The sequence below is a fragment of the Triturus cristatus genome, chromosome 1_2 (genome assembly GCF_964204655.1).
Source record: "Triturus cristatus chromosome 1_2, aTriCri1.1, whole genome shotgun sequence".
Lineage (NCBI taxonomy): Eukaryota > Metazoa > Chordata > Amphibia > Caudata > Salamandridae > Triturus > Triturus cristatus.
The window spans coordinates 201,524,893-201,539,599 of NC_140580.1; the positions used below are offsets into that span (position 1 = coordinate 201,524,893).

Sequence of the window (14,707 nt, forward strand, 5' to 3'; positions counted from 1 at the left end):
TTTGCACTCCTTTAGAGCATCCACAGTATATACAGGTTGTGAGGGCGCAGGCGACCAAGGGAGATAGAAGGGGGGTGACGTGCGGATCACCATTCAACGAGAAGGCCCCAACACATCAGCCCCAGGTGGACGAGCTCTTTATTGCCGCGCCGCACCACCACAGCTCAGTTCAGACTCATGCAGCAGCTGCAGCGCTCCAGGCCGGAGAGGAAGGGAGGCCTCACGGGTCGCCACAAACCAGCAAAGCATCCTCCAGAGTGCCAAGCACAGCAGGCATCAGAGTATGCCAGCAGTCACCTCACCTCAAATCCTCCGCGCAGCTCCAAGTTGTCCCCGCCGAGGCCTGGTTCAGACCCGAAGGTCAGTAGCCCAGGGACGCCCATGCAGTGGTCTGCAGTCGCCGCTCAGCAAGACCTCAGGCAGTGCCATGGCTGGAGGTCGGCGCACGCTAGCGATCCACGGCCCTCAGCCGCACCACTGTGGCAGCACCTCCATCCGTTGGGGCCGCGGGCCCGACCGGCAAGCAGCTCCTCGCTTCACTCCTTGTCCCGGGCACCAACACGCACCCGTGGGACACGCTGCTATTCTCTCAAGCCAAGCGCTGCCATTTTGGGTGGTGAGGCACTTGCCCATCAAGTTCCGTTCTTATCTTTTATCTGGCCACGCCACAATCAGACTCCTTCACAGTGGCAACGATTGTATGCGGGGTATCTATCGCACTCCCAGTATCTCGGATGTTGTATTATGACCCGGATATTAGGTGAATTGGAGTCTGGGCTGGCAGATCTGCACTAATGTGCGGCCATCTGGCTGTGGGCTCTCTAGCGCCTCCCCCACCCTACCCTTTTGTGCGCCAATGCTGATGGCTATGACTCCATAAACGAGCTGGAGCCTGGTGTCCAGGCCTGATGCCAGTGCTTGCTCCCTAAAACTGTTATGTGTAAATTAGCAATCCCAATTGTCAAAGGCTTTACCCCCTTATAAGTCCCTGGTATACGGTACCTGTGGTACCCAGGGCATGGGTGTTAAAGTAGTCCCCAGGGCCTGCAACACTGTTTGGACCACCGTGAGTGGCCCAAGTAAACTACTGACAGCAGGCCTGCCATTGCAGACTGCAGAAACAGTGTGACTGCTACATTACGACTTTGCCCTCACCATGTGTAGCAAGGCCAATGCACTGCTTTTAATATATGTCAGTCACCCCTAAGAAAGGTCTCTTGAGCCCCGGAGGCCTTATAGTAAAGGTGTGGGCATGTAAGTGCAAATTTATATGTCTCTATAGTGGCCTTTACCATTAAAGTACACTATAAGTGATAGGTGGTCCATAGGATAACATGGGGTTGCACCTGGGCAGACCCATGGTCGCTAAGTCCATTATGGTACCACTTAAATATGCCGAGTTTGGTATCAAATAACATGCTGTAGCACCCCTGATATGAATCTCGTGTGGAGGGTGATGTGGCATGCACCCAGGTGGTAACCTTCGAGATTGTATACATGTTTACCCAGCTTCCCTGTGCTCTGGCTGGCAGCTCGTACTTGCTGCCACCAAGACAGTATTCTGACCTCCTACCAGGCAGTGTGAACACTCCCAGGAGGCAGGAACAAAGGTCACACCTACTTCCTCCTAGGAAGGCTAGTGAAGTGGCACATCAAGGCAGTGAGCTTCAAGGGTTACACCTTCTCTGATATGCATCAGGCCTGTCTACCAAAGTAGAAAACAGACCTCCCCCTGCCCCAGGCACATTCACTCCCAGACATGTGGGAAATTAGGTATGCAGGAAGTGAGCTGCCTGGTGTGTACAGCTAAGGAAGACTTCTGCCTTTTTTAAGAGTGGTAGAAATAGTGGTATCTGCGTAGAAAAGGTCACCTACACCCTCAGATGTGGTCAGCTCAAGGGTGGATTAGCTGTTGGAGCTAGCAGCCCATTGGCCACTTGCACCCACACCCCTAACACCTCTAAATCTAGGGTTTAAGGGCTACTCCTGACACCAGAACCTCAGTTCTGACTCAACTGCATCAAAGAGGCTAAAGAAGAGACCTGTGTCTGCAACAACAGGACTTTGCACAAAGCAAGAGAGGGATACTCTGTCCCTGTGGTAACGCTCCTGGCACTGCCTGATCGAGACTCGTTCTAGGCTAACACTTGGTTCCTCTGGACAGAGGGATCCATGTGAGAGCCTGAAGCACCCTCAGCCTCCCCTGAACTAGTGGCACCTAAATCTAGATGGTCTGGTGCATTGTGGGAACTGTAGTCCTGCCTTCCATGAAGTTATACTAAATGACAAAAGCAGCTAAATATGCACTCTATTAGACAAAAGTAAACATATACTGACAGTTTTACTTGCAAATATTCAACAATGTTATTCAATGCTGTGTGCACCTGGAAAGTGGCACTGCCAGCCACCTGTATGAAACTGAGACCAAAAACAATTCTAGACGAGTGTCTAGAAATAACAAGTGCACTACTTAGTGCCCAAAGAGGGCATAATCACATTCTCATCATCAATAATCCTTAAATGTGGCACATATATCAATGACAAATGATCAAATATACATGAATCACAAACATATTAAATGGAAAAAATATGTATACATAGAAATGCTATGGTGACAATTCAAGCAACAAATGGATATCCAAATTCCGGATAGATTCGTTAATCTTTTTATTCAACAGAACATCGCTTGTATTCAGCAGTAGTCTGTACTTCCAACTTCATAACAACAAATCCCAATGCATTTCGGGCTATTGACTTAGCCCTTCGTCAGGGGAATCTACAAAAACAACCGATACTTTAATAAGCTGTGGAATATACATCAATAAGTCACAACATTAGTAAACGAACAAACATGATGCTCAAGGAAAGTCAGGGTATTGCGTCCAAGAAAAAAGAGAAAACCTTATGTTTATCGCATCAAGAGCACAATGCCACCACCAAAAGGAAAATTAAAGAAAATATAAACTAAACACTCACATATACTGAAATCAGTTTCAGTCTGTGTTCGAATTCTAGAAAAAGCCATACCTTAGTGTCATACGGTGCGTGGGTAGTCAAGAACTATTTACGGAATGACCCAGAAGATATCTGCAATTGTCCTAAGGTTACACTGCAACAAATTGGAGTAACAATCAGGGTTCTCGTCAACGTTCCCCAACAAATGCACATAACCATGATGTCTGCATACGCTTACCAGCTGAACACTGACAAGGTAGATCTACGTGACGGGTCGGTAGCCAATTAACGTCCGTATCCCGCTGCTGTTAACATTCAGAGAAAGCTCCAAACGAGGTTACGGCACCATTCCAGCATCTATCAAAAAAGTCAACAGGAACTAAATACCTATCTCTCAAACTTTCTTTAACGAAAGATGCTGCAATAAGTTCGATAGGTCTGTCGGTAACTATAAAATGCTTACCGAAACAGACAACAATCCACGGCAGAAAAACGCCAAATGTTACGTTTAGAAAAACGTCATCTGGTCACATGCTATATAACCAACTCACCATAGAAATAGGACTGAATTTGTTACTGCACTGATATAGTGAGCATAATACTAGCCACCATTTTAATGAAATGAATCCATGCAAATATTTGGAACTCTGCTAACTCGCGACAAATAAAAACACCATTGTGCACAAATACTCATTATTACTTCAATAAAAAGTGAAAAAAAGAAAAGTAAAGAAAAAAGAAGAAAGGCAACTGATGCAACAATCATAAAGTGAACTTGAATAGCCGAGTAGTTACACAATGCTTGTATGTTGACATCCTCTTACATAAATGTTGAAAATCACATTGGGGGATTTCACAAAAAGCAAGCCAATTCAAACTTATCATTAAGCCCCTTAGGAAGGAGGCTTTGCATAAACCAAATCCAATGGGCTTCACGTTGTAGCAAAAACGTGGTCATGTCCCTGTCAGAACGTAGTGTTGCTTTCTCCAAAACACAAAATCTTAGTTGGGCTATTGAATGTTTTTTGTCTGACCAATGAAATGCGAGAGGTGAACTTGTGGACTTTGTGCGAATTCTGCTCTTGTGCTCAGTAATTCGAACACATATTGCCCTTTCGGTTTTACCAATATAGTACAAATCGCACGGGCATTTGATGAAATAGATAACATGGTGACTATTGCAGTTTGCATCAAAATTTAGAACAATCTTTTTACCGGACCATGGATGTGTCACACTACAATTTGAGCAATTCATGCAAGTCATCATACCTCTAAAAACAGTTTTAGGCTTAACAATAGACTGATTCAAAATTTATTGCAAAATGAATCCGATTTCAAAGATCTTTTTTCTGAGCCACCTCTATTCGCTTACAAGAGATCAAGCAATTTAAAAATGTTTTTGAATCAGTCTATTGTTAAGCCTAAAACTGTTTTTAGAGGTATGATGACTTGCATGAATTGCTCAAATTGTCATAATGTCATCACCGGTAGATATGTGACACATCCATGGTCCGGTAAAAAGATTGTTCTAAATTTTGATGCAAACTGCAATAGTCACCATGTTATCTATTTCATCAAATGCCTGTGCGATTTGTACTATATTGGTAAAACCGAAAGGGCAATACGTGTTCGAATTACTGAGCACAAGAGTAGAATTCGCACAAAGTCCTCAAGTTCACCTCTCGCAGTTCATTGGTCAGACAAAAAACATTCAATAGCCCAACTAAGATTTTGTGTTTTGGAGAAAGCAACACTACGTTCTGACAGGGACATGACCAAGTTTTTGCTACAACGTGAAGCCCATTGGATTTGGTTTATGCAAAGCCTCCTTCCTAAGGGGCTTAATGATAAGTTTGAATTGGCTTGCTTTTTGTGAAATCCCCCAATGTGATTTTCATCATTTATGTAAGAGGATGTCAACATACTGTTTTCGTAGCATTGTGTAACTACCCGGCTATTCAAGTTCACTTTATGATTGTTGCATCAGTTGCCTTTCTTCTTTTTTCTTTACTTTTCTTTTTTTCACTTTTTATTGAAGTAATAATGAGTATTTGTGCACAATGGTGTTTTTATTTTTCGCGAGTTAGCAGAGTTCCAAATATTTGCATGGATTCATTTCATTAAAATGGTGGCTAGTATTATGCTCACTATATCAGTGCAGTAACGAATTCAGTCCTATTTCTATGGTGAGTTGGTTATATAGCATGTGACCAGATGACGTTTTTCTAAACGTAACATTTGGCGTTTTTCTGCCGTGGATTGTTGTCTGTTTCGGTAAGCATTTTATAGTTACCGACAGACCTATCGAACTTATTGCAGCATCTTTCGTTAAAGAAAGTTTGAGAGATAGGTATTTAGTTCCTGTTTACTTTTTTGATAGATGCTGGAATGGTGCCGTAACCTCGTTTGGAGCTTTCTCTGAATGTTAACAGCAGCGGGATACGGACGTTAATTGGCTACCGACCCGTCACGTAGATCTACCTTGTCAGTGTTCAGCTGGTAAGCGTATGCATACATCATGGTTATGTGCATTTGTTGGGGAACGTTGACGAGAACCCTGATTGTTACTCCAATTTGTTGCAGTGTAACCTTAGGACAATTGCAGATATCTTCTGGGTCATTCCGTAAATAGTTCTTGACTACCCACGCATCGTATGACACTAAGGTATGGCTTTTTCTAGAATTCGAACACAGACTGAAACTGATTTCAGTATATGTGAGTGTTTAGTTTATCTTTTCTTTAATTTTCCTTTTGGTGTTGGCATTGTGCTCTTGATGCGATAAACATAAGGTTTTCTCTTTTTTTTTGGACGCAATACCCTGACTTTCCTTGCGCATAATGTTTGTTCATTTACTAATGTTGTGACTTATTGATGTATATTCCACAGCTTATTAAAGTATCGGTTGTTTTTGTAGATTCCCCTGACGAAGGGCTAAGTCAATAGCCCGAAATGCATTGGGATTTGTTGTTATGAAGTTGGAAGTACAGACTACTGCTGAATACAAGCGATGTTCTGTTGAATAAAAAGATTAACGAATCTATCCGGAATTTGGATATCCATTTGTTGCTTGAATTGTCACCATAGCATTTCTATGTATACATATTTTTTCCATTTATTATGTTTGTGATTCATGTATATTTGATCATTTGTCATTGATATATGTGCCACATTTAAGGATTATTGATGATGAGAATGTGATTACGCCCTCTTTGGGCACTAAGTAGGGCACTTGTTATTTCTAGACACTCGTCTAGAATTGTTCCATGAAGTTATAGGCAGCTACTACATTCCCTGGAACCACCGGTCATCAAAGTACCTTTTTCCAAAGATTACCGCTGCCAAGGTATGTTGGTCACCAGTCCAGCAACCGACCCAACACTCTACGCTGTACCTAAAGGAAGCTGTATCTGACCTTCACTTGACGTGAGCAATGACCCTATTGTGGTGTTTTTACATCATGTTACCCACAGCACTGTGTAAGCGGTTAAAGCAGCACTCCCACGGCTCCCGAACAGCATCAGTGATATCAAGGACAACTGTATACCAGGGCTGTACAGACCAGGTAAAATGCAACTGAATGTTATGGTCTGGTCCAGGGACTCTAATCACCTGTACCTTGCAAGGGTTCCACACAGCACGACCTGCAAGGGACTGATTGTCACTAGTGGTTTTTACCTTTGACCGCAATGATGAAGTTTCACTGTATACTTCTGCACTGAAATTACATTGCTTCTAAAATCCATAACTCTGTTTATATGTATCCGTTTTCGTTCATTTAGTGTCTAAATTAAGATAAAAAGACACCTTTTTATAAATTGGAGTAGTATTTCTGTTGAGTGCTGCCAATTACTTATCGTCCATGTGTGTACTCTGAAATGCTTAACATACGTTCGTCTAGTAAAGCCTGACTGCTCTTTGTCACTCTACCAGGACTGAGCTAAGGATTTATTAGTGTGAATCCAAGGACCATCCTTGGGGTATTGTGATAATATTACACGGTGAAGCCTAAACAGCATCACCACATAATATTCCACTTTCCTACACTTTAGAAATGACTCCCCTCAATCCCTCTTAAAGAACGTCCTGAGGAGGAAAACAGTAAGCACTGAGCAAAATGAGCCTTAAGCACAGGGAAAAACTACGCTACAGAAATGACAGGAAAGAGAATTGAAACTGGAATGTGGCAAGAACTGAATCTGGTATGTGGCAAAAGTTAAACATTGGATGTGGCATGGTTTGTTGTAAAGAGGACTACAAGAAGGAAACTCTATTCTCTCTCTTAGCTTCCAAGGAGTTCTACTTTCCTACTTTCCCTCTTGACTTGATCCCAGCCACCATTAAATGTTCTACCCAGGTACACATCCACCCTACCTTCTGTTCTTTGAGTTGTTGCTCGTTTTTCTGTAGCTCCTCTTTGTTCTTCAGCATGTACTGCTGCAAGGACTTGATTTCGGTCTGCTTGCTGTCCAAGTCACCTTGGACCTGTTTCAGTTCCTTCTCCAGTTTTTCTTTTCGCCGGATATCCCGGGAGGCCTCATTCTGACGCATCTGAATCTCCTGTTGGAACTGGAATCAGGGAAGAAGAAAGAAAATCAACGTATCATTATATCATGGTTCCCAGTCTTAAATCTAGAGGAGCTTCTGTAGGTTTGGGTACACATTTATATTTTTTGTTTATTTAGCCATGTTGTATGGAGACATTTATAGTCCTTTATCAGGTCTGACTGCTTCAATCACAACTTGGGGCCTAATTTACATTTTAGCAGGAGTTACTCCGTCACAAACGTCACGACATACTGTCCACCTTATTAATGGCATTATATGATATGTCATTGTAATAAGGCAGGCAGCATATTCGTCAGTTTGTGACATAGTAACCCGTTCGACAAACTTTAAATTAAATTCGGCCCTTAATATTGAATAGGCAGACCCAATTCAAAACTTTTATCATGGCGTACATTAGACTCACACTATAAAACAGTGCTAAACAACTTATATAAATACAATGCATACGGTTTACTTTACAAAAGAAACGTTCAGGTTTCATGTGCAACTGCATGCTACGTATGTGTAATTTATGCTAAAGACAAGTACATTAGGCATGCAAAATTTTGAATGACTTGCAAAATTGGCGCTAAACAGCAAAGGTCAGACCAGTGTCCATAAATAAATAAACAACGACAAAAAACGTATTTACATTTGGAGGATTTAAATACACATAAAAATGCACAGAGCACACTCATACGAGCTCCTAATTTATAGAATAACTGTCCTAGCGCGAATTGTGCAAAGTGAAGTGAACCGCACCATTTAGCACTTTAATAAACAATATATGTGTGTGTCTAGGGGGTATAAAAAAATATTATTGGAGGCCAAATTAAGTTAAAGAAATAAAGATAGCTTGATATTTTGTCGCACACTGGACTGCATTAGTAATGTACTACAGTACTCAGTGTATATGTCACACACCTGTAGAGTCAGGAGGCGCCATTTTAGTGAAGTTCAAAAACGTACAGGTTTATTGAATGGACTGCGTATGTTAAGCAACAATCGCAAAGATGTTTACCAAACAGCAACATGCATACGTTTTGCACTTGTAGACATAGTTTATGGTTCGTGTAAGTTGCTCTTTTTTCTTAGACTACTATGAATCAGCCCTCCGGTGTCTCTGGAATGCAGTCACTCTGCAGCTGCCAGAGAAAAATGCCACTGTCCCCACTTGTATGAAGGCCATTTATGACATTAGCAGCAGCTTATTAAAGGCAGGTAATTGGCTTTTCTCCTCTTAAAATGTCCTCACCTTTGGCTTGAGCTGCCTCACTCAATAAACAGACAATTATATTGTTTTAACTCATGCAGTTATCAACATTCAAATACATGCGGACCCGACTTGGTAGGCACTTTAAAGTTGGATTCATTTTCTTTTTAAGAGTTCCTAAAACTGCGAGCTAGGTTGTGCTGGTTGGCTTGATGTGTCTGTACAATGCTCAGCGCACACCATCCAACGTCAGTCTTAACATCTACCCTGAATTTGGCGATATCCAGCCTCCCCATCATTCTGGCATTCCCACTGGCGGACCATATGGGTCATTCCTTTTCTCTACTGCCTGCCTGCTTAAGTCATCCACTAAGTCTACTAGATCCCAGATGCAAGCTTTCTCTGAGAGGAAGGGGACAGAAAGGAGCAGACTGTTTGCGTAGGACGTGGAGATGGAAGTGGGACTACAGTCACAACTGGTCTTTGGGACATGCGGATACACGGGACACCAAGCACTCTGATAGTGAGAGCACCGGGGTCCCCAGTAACCAGTGATCCAAGTCTACATTACGTTTCAAAGGTCAAACAGTTGGACAGCAGCAAATTGCCAATCACAGTCAAGCACATTTCACAAGTTCAGATTTCCAACCAATCAGGACTGGACAGTTTCAGAGAGGAGGATGGAAGGTAATTTTACAGCACTGCCCTGCAAGGGCTTCACCTATGTAAAGAGGTCCAGGTACACCTTCCAGGGGGAAACAGCCACTACAAAGCGGCAGTTTCCATGCATACACTTAACACCGCATGCTTTACAACGCATGTGTGGTTACTAGGCCTGGGCGGTAAATTCCGTTCCGCTCGCGGAATTTGCGGAATTTGCGTAATTTCGCGTTCCGCGGAGAGCGCGAAATTGCTAAAAAGTCTGCTTTCCGCGATTTCGCGAAATTTTTGCTTGTTCGCGATCTCAAAATGCGTGTTCGCGAGATATTTCTCCCCGAGCATGCAAACAGCAATTGTGAACAGGAAAAAAGCATCGCGAACAAGCAATTCCGCGTGTTCGCGAAATTTCTGCGTGTTCGCGGAGATTTTTTTCCGTTTCGCGGAGATTTGCGTAACGCTATTCCGCAAATTCCGCCCACCCCTAGTGGTTACCACAACTAGCCTTTACCATGCATTCCTTTACTACGAGATACGTGGTAAAGGCATGTGTGTAAAAGGTAAAAATAAAAAAGGGGGCTTTCGGGGGGTCTCCCCCCCCAAAAAAAAGCATGGGTTAAAAAAGGGGGCTTGTGGGGGTCTCCCCTCCCCCCCAAAAAACGCACCTGTTTCCGTTGTTTTCGGAAAGATGTGGAGGCAATCGGCGTCGTTAGAGGAAACGAAAAGACACATCCGCTTCCTCTTTACGACGTGAGAAGCAAAACGGAAGTGCTTGGAGTGGAGAGAACGTGGAGCGGTAAGGAGGATTTTAGTAAAAAAAAAAAAGGAATGAGGGGGTGGTGTGGCACGGGGGTACATTTTTAGGGTTCAGGGGAGGGGTATTTGATAGAAGGGTTTGTGGGTGGGGAAATCGCGCGGGCAAGATTTTTAGTGTTACAGGGAAAGGGTAATTCATAGAAGGAAGGGGGCAGAGGGTCGCACAGGGGTACAGGGAAGGGGTATTAAAAAAAAAAGAAGGCGCAAGGGAACATGTAAGGAATTGGGGCAGGGATCGTAGAAAACCTTTACCATAAAAATGCCATTAACATGCATAGTTTTACAATGAAAATCGTTGTAAAGGTATGCGTGGTAAAGGCATTTTCGTTGGACAGGATAAGCGTGGTAATGGCATTCATGTTGTAACGCATGCGTGGAAAAGGCATGCGTTGCAACGGAATGCGTTGTAACATCATACAACCCCTTGCAGGTAGTAGTTATGGCGGGGAAACTAAGAGGATTTCCCCCAGACACACCCTAAAACAAAGAGGAAGAACAGGGAAAGCAGAAATAGAGATAGGTTTGTACTTTGGGGCAGCAATCATTCTCCATCTTGAAAACCGCTGGCTTATGCGAAAGTAAATGATTGAGAATACTGATGTCCAACCTTAAATCAATCAATCAATCAATCAATCCGAGAATTGTAAAATGTGGTACTCACCCGTGAAGGTCTCAAGGCGCTGGGGGGGGGGGGCAGCTCCGAGTCAGCCGAAGAGCCAGGTCTTGAGGCTTTTCCTGAAGGTGTCCAGAGTGGGGGAAGGTCTGATGTCGAGCGGGAGTACGTTCCATGTCTTAGCCACGATGTAGGAGTAGGCTCTTCCACCCGTTCTGGCTCTAGGGATGCACGGGGTTTCAGCGAGGGCGAGGTCGGCGGACCAGAGGTTTCTCTTGGATGCAGGGAAGGAGACTCTTTCTTTGAGGTATTGGGGTCCAGTGTTGTGGAGGGATTTGTAGGCATGAGTGAATAGCTTGAAGGTGACTCTTCTCGACGGGGAGCCAGTGGAAGTCTCGTAGGTGCTGGGTGATGTGTTTGTGTCGTGGGATGCCGAGTACGAACCTGGCAGCAGTGTTCTGGATGGTCTGGAATTTGTTGATTCCAGTGTAGAGGGCGTATTCGTAGTCCTGTCTGCTGGTTATGAGTGTGTGGTGTCAGTCTTTCTGGATTCGGGGGGATCCACTTGAAAGTCTTGCAAAGGATGCGGAGGGTGTTGAAGCACAAGGAGGAGACGGCATTGATCTGTCAGGTCATGGTGAGGGAAGAGTTGAGTATGATGCCGAGGTTCCGGGCCTGGTCTGTGGGAGCTGGGGAGCTGCAGAGGGCGGAGGGTGACCAGATGTTGTCCTATGCTGAGGGGGTGGGTCCAAGGACGTGGACTTCTGTCTTCTCTGAGTTGAGCTTCGGACAGCTGCTGCTCATCCAGAATGCAACGTCTCTCATTCCTTCCTGGAAGCTGAGTTTGGTGGTGTCGGGTTGCCTCGTGAGTGAGAGGATGAGCTGGGTGTTATCAGCGTAGGATACTATCATGAGCCCATGCTGTCTTACGATGGCGGCGAGGGGGGCCATGTAGATGTTGATGAGCGTGGAGCTGAGCGACGATCCTTGGGGTACTCCGCAGTTAATCTCTGTGGGTTCGGATAGGACGGGTGGGAGTCTGGTTCTTTGGGTTCGGCCGGTGAGGAAGAAGCGGATCCAGTCAAGGGTGGTTCCCTGTATGCTAGGCCCGTGGAGTCTGGTGGTGAGGGTGCGGTGGGAGATGGTGTCGAAGGCTGCAGAGAGATCCCGTAAGATGAGGGTCGCCATGTGGCCGTGGTCGAGGAGAATGGGGATTTCGTCTGTGGCGGTGAGGAAGGTGGTCTCGGTGCCATGATTGCTGTGGAATCCGGATTGGGAAGAGTCGAGGATGGAGTTGTCTTCGATGAAGTTTGTGAGCTGGCTGTTAACCTCAAACACATTTGCACTGGCATTGTATTTAAAACCTTTCCTGTATGCATTCATTCTAATGTTTGTGAAGGGTACTGATGCATTCCTGCACATACTGTCCACAAAGATTACATTTATGTAAAAAGAAGAAACAGTTCTAAGTCCTTCCTGCCTCAACTTTGTGGACTTTATTTGTACAAGAGGGATGGCAGGCAACGCCCATGAGGGTCACTATGCACCCTGAAAACAAGAACAAGATGCCACTAGTCATAGTTTGTCCAGGAAGATCAATCAGGCTCCTCTGGTCTCTCCCTTGAGACTACAAGGTTGAGGGAGCCAGACCTATGGAAAATCTTCCCGATCTTAGGGCACCCAATGGTGTCCTCTAGAAGATCTAGATCTGCAGATTGATGAGTTCCTATGGAGTAAAAAGCATCCACGCTATAAAAAAGCTGAAATCCAGGTGAATATATTGGTGAAAGTAAAGATGGGGGCGGGATTTGGCCTAGTCACTGATCTGGTCATAGACTTTTGTCGCTTAAGAGACCACAAGATATTACATGACTGACGAGTAGGCACCATTGAAACCCTGTTGCTGGAGAATTCAGCAAAGGAACAGTATCGCTAAACCATAGCAAATGGATGAATCAAGACTGTGGGGATGTCCATGTACAAATGTGGGAGGAGACAAATACGACTGTGGTGAGTTATTCATTGATATTTCAAGCGTGACTAAGATGTAATGAAATACCAGCATAATTTTAAGGAGGTTCACTTGTTAACTGACCAGAAATATATTTCAGCACTGGAATCAAATAAAAGCACTTGAGATGTCAGATGGATTCCTACATGAAAAAGGCTATAACAAATGAGCATACAAAGAGGTGGTTTCACTTTCAGGAAAAAACATGACATTCACCCAAAAGCAATGGACAGAGCTAGCAACAAAGCGTAGAAGGTGTGCACACCTAACCAAGGTACAAAAGTTGCTCTGATGAGGACATGTAAAGCTTCTGCAGCCCAATATGAAAAAGTCTAGCAAAATATACAGAATGCACAACAACCTGGTTCACACTTACAGTAACATAATGATGTAACTAACAACGTCCTTTTGTCAATTCAGTAACAGACATTTTTTTTAATGGTTCTCCCTGGAGAAGAGGACCTAAAGTAGGACCGTTTCAGATATGGATTGGACTGTGCATAGACACTCTACTCTATGCAGCTGCTCCAAGCCAAGGAAACTCTGTTTCTACTGTCTCTGAGGAACAACAAATCCTCAGTTCCACCACCAACTGCCACCAGACAATTACCAAGTTTCAACAGGACAGAAGGGAAGAACAAACCTGCATATTGAAGGAAATTAAATTATATAAAATTGCCACCTGGAAAAAGTTTGGAAACTTATCAAAACTTTTGTTCCAGAGCCAAGGGGGCCTACAGTAAAAAGTTGCCAACCAGCTGGTGTACGTCATCGGATTGAATTTCAGATTCATCCCTTTGGAAGGCTCAAGCATCTCTGAAAAATGCCATTACCCTTCTTTTTTGGGACTTAGGCACTTTCTGAAGCAAAAATCTCAAAAGCTCCAGAGCCTTTCAAGACCAGCCTGCTGCAGGTATCGAACCAGAAGTTCCACGGTGGCTACAATTTCAGCTTAGTCTAATGAGGAAACCGTTTTTTCTTCAAAAAAGTGACCATGTCCCTTTTTGATTTGGACTTTGTAGTGTTTTCAAAGTTTTTGACTTCCGGACTGTCACCGGGACCAATCCACTTGGTGTATCTTACCAGGGCTTCATCATCCTGGGCCTCAAATCTAACCTAGGTCCCAGTCTACAGAGATCATTGAGTACCATTAGTGCTTTGTGCATTTTTTAGCTATTTTCATTTAAAGTTATAAAACTTCATATATATGGTTCATCTACATGGATTTTTTTCGTTTTGGTGGTATTCTGTTCTTTAAATGTGTCTCTATTTTTCTAACTCCATTTGGGATTTTTATTGCTTGGTGTTTTTACTTTATTACTGTTTTGGTACTGCATACATACTATATAAAGCAAGTCTGTTCTATGCCCAACTTACAAGGGATTGAGCTCAAGTTATTTTAATGGCTTTAAGAGTTCATCCTGACAAGATTTGGGATTATTCTTGGAGGTGGGTATCCCCCCACCCCAAATTATAATCTAGCTTCTTATACTTTACATATCACTAGTTAGTCAACTGCATGCCGTGGCAGGGTAAGGCTCATGAAACAAAGGTAAACAACATTAACGCATGATTCTTGAAGACCTCCATTGATAAATCAGTGGTATCAACTGGAATGTCAAATATACACACACATAATGTGCCAAAGGCAAGCAAAGACTAACCTGGACACTGGGCATTTCACAAGCATCAGGACACATGGAGAGAAAAGTCCTTTCATCGAGAAGAGTAGGCACAAAGTGCTCATCCTTTTGGATCTTCAATTTGTATTTGACCCTGTTGACCATGATGTTTTGTTGGACCATCTGTGACCACTTAGAGTTCTGGTTCAGGGTTAGATTAGTTCACTCTCTACTTGTTTCCAAGTATTGAAGATTACTGCCCATCTGGTTTGA

The 14,707-nt window shown here is 43.7% G+C and overlaps 1 protein-coding gene across 1 annotated transcript in view; it reads right to left on the reverse strand.

Annotated features, from left to right (window-relative positions):
• Positions 1-14,707, reverse strand: part of CFAP58 (cilia and flagella associated protein 58) — a 617,117-nt gene that overhangs the window by 379,615 nt on the left and 222,795 nt on the right. Inside the window, exon 5 of the mRNA XM_085603453.1 lies at positions 7,329-7,523. Within this exon, the coding sequence (XP_085459579.1) occupies positions 7,329-7,523 (195 nt within the window). The remainder of the gene's footprint in view (positions 1-7,328; positions 7,524-14,707) is intronic.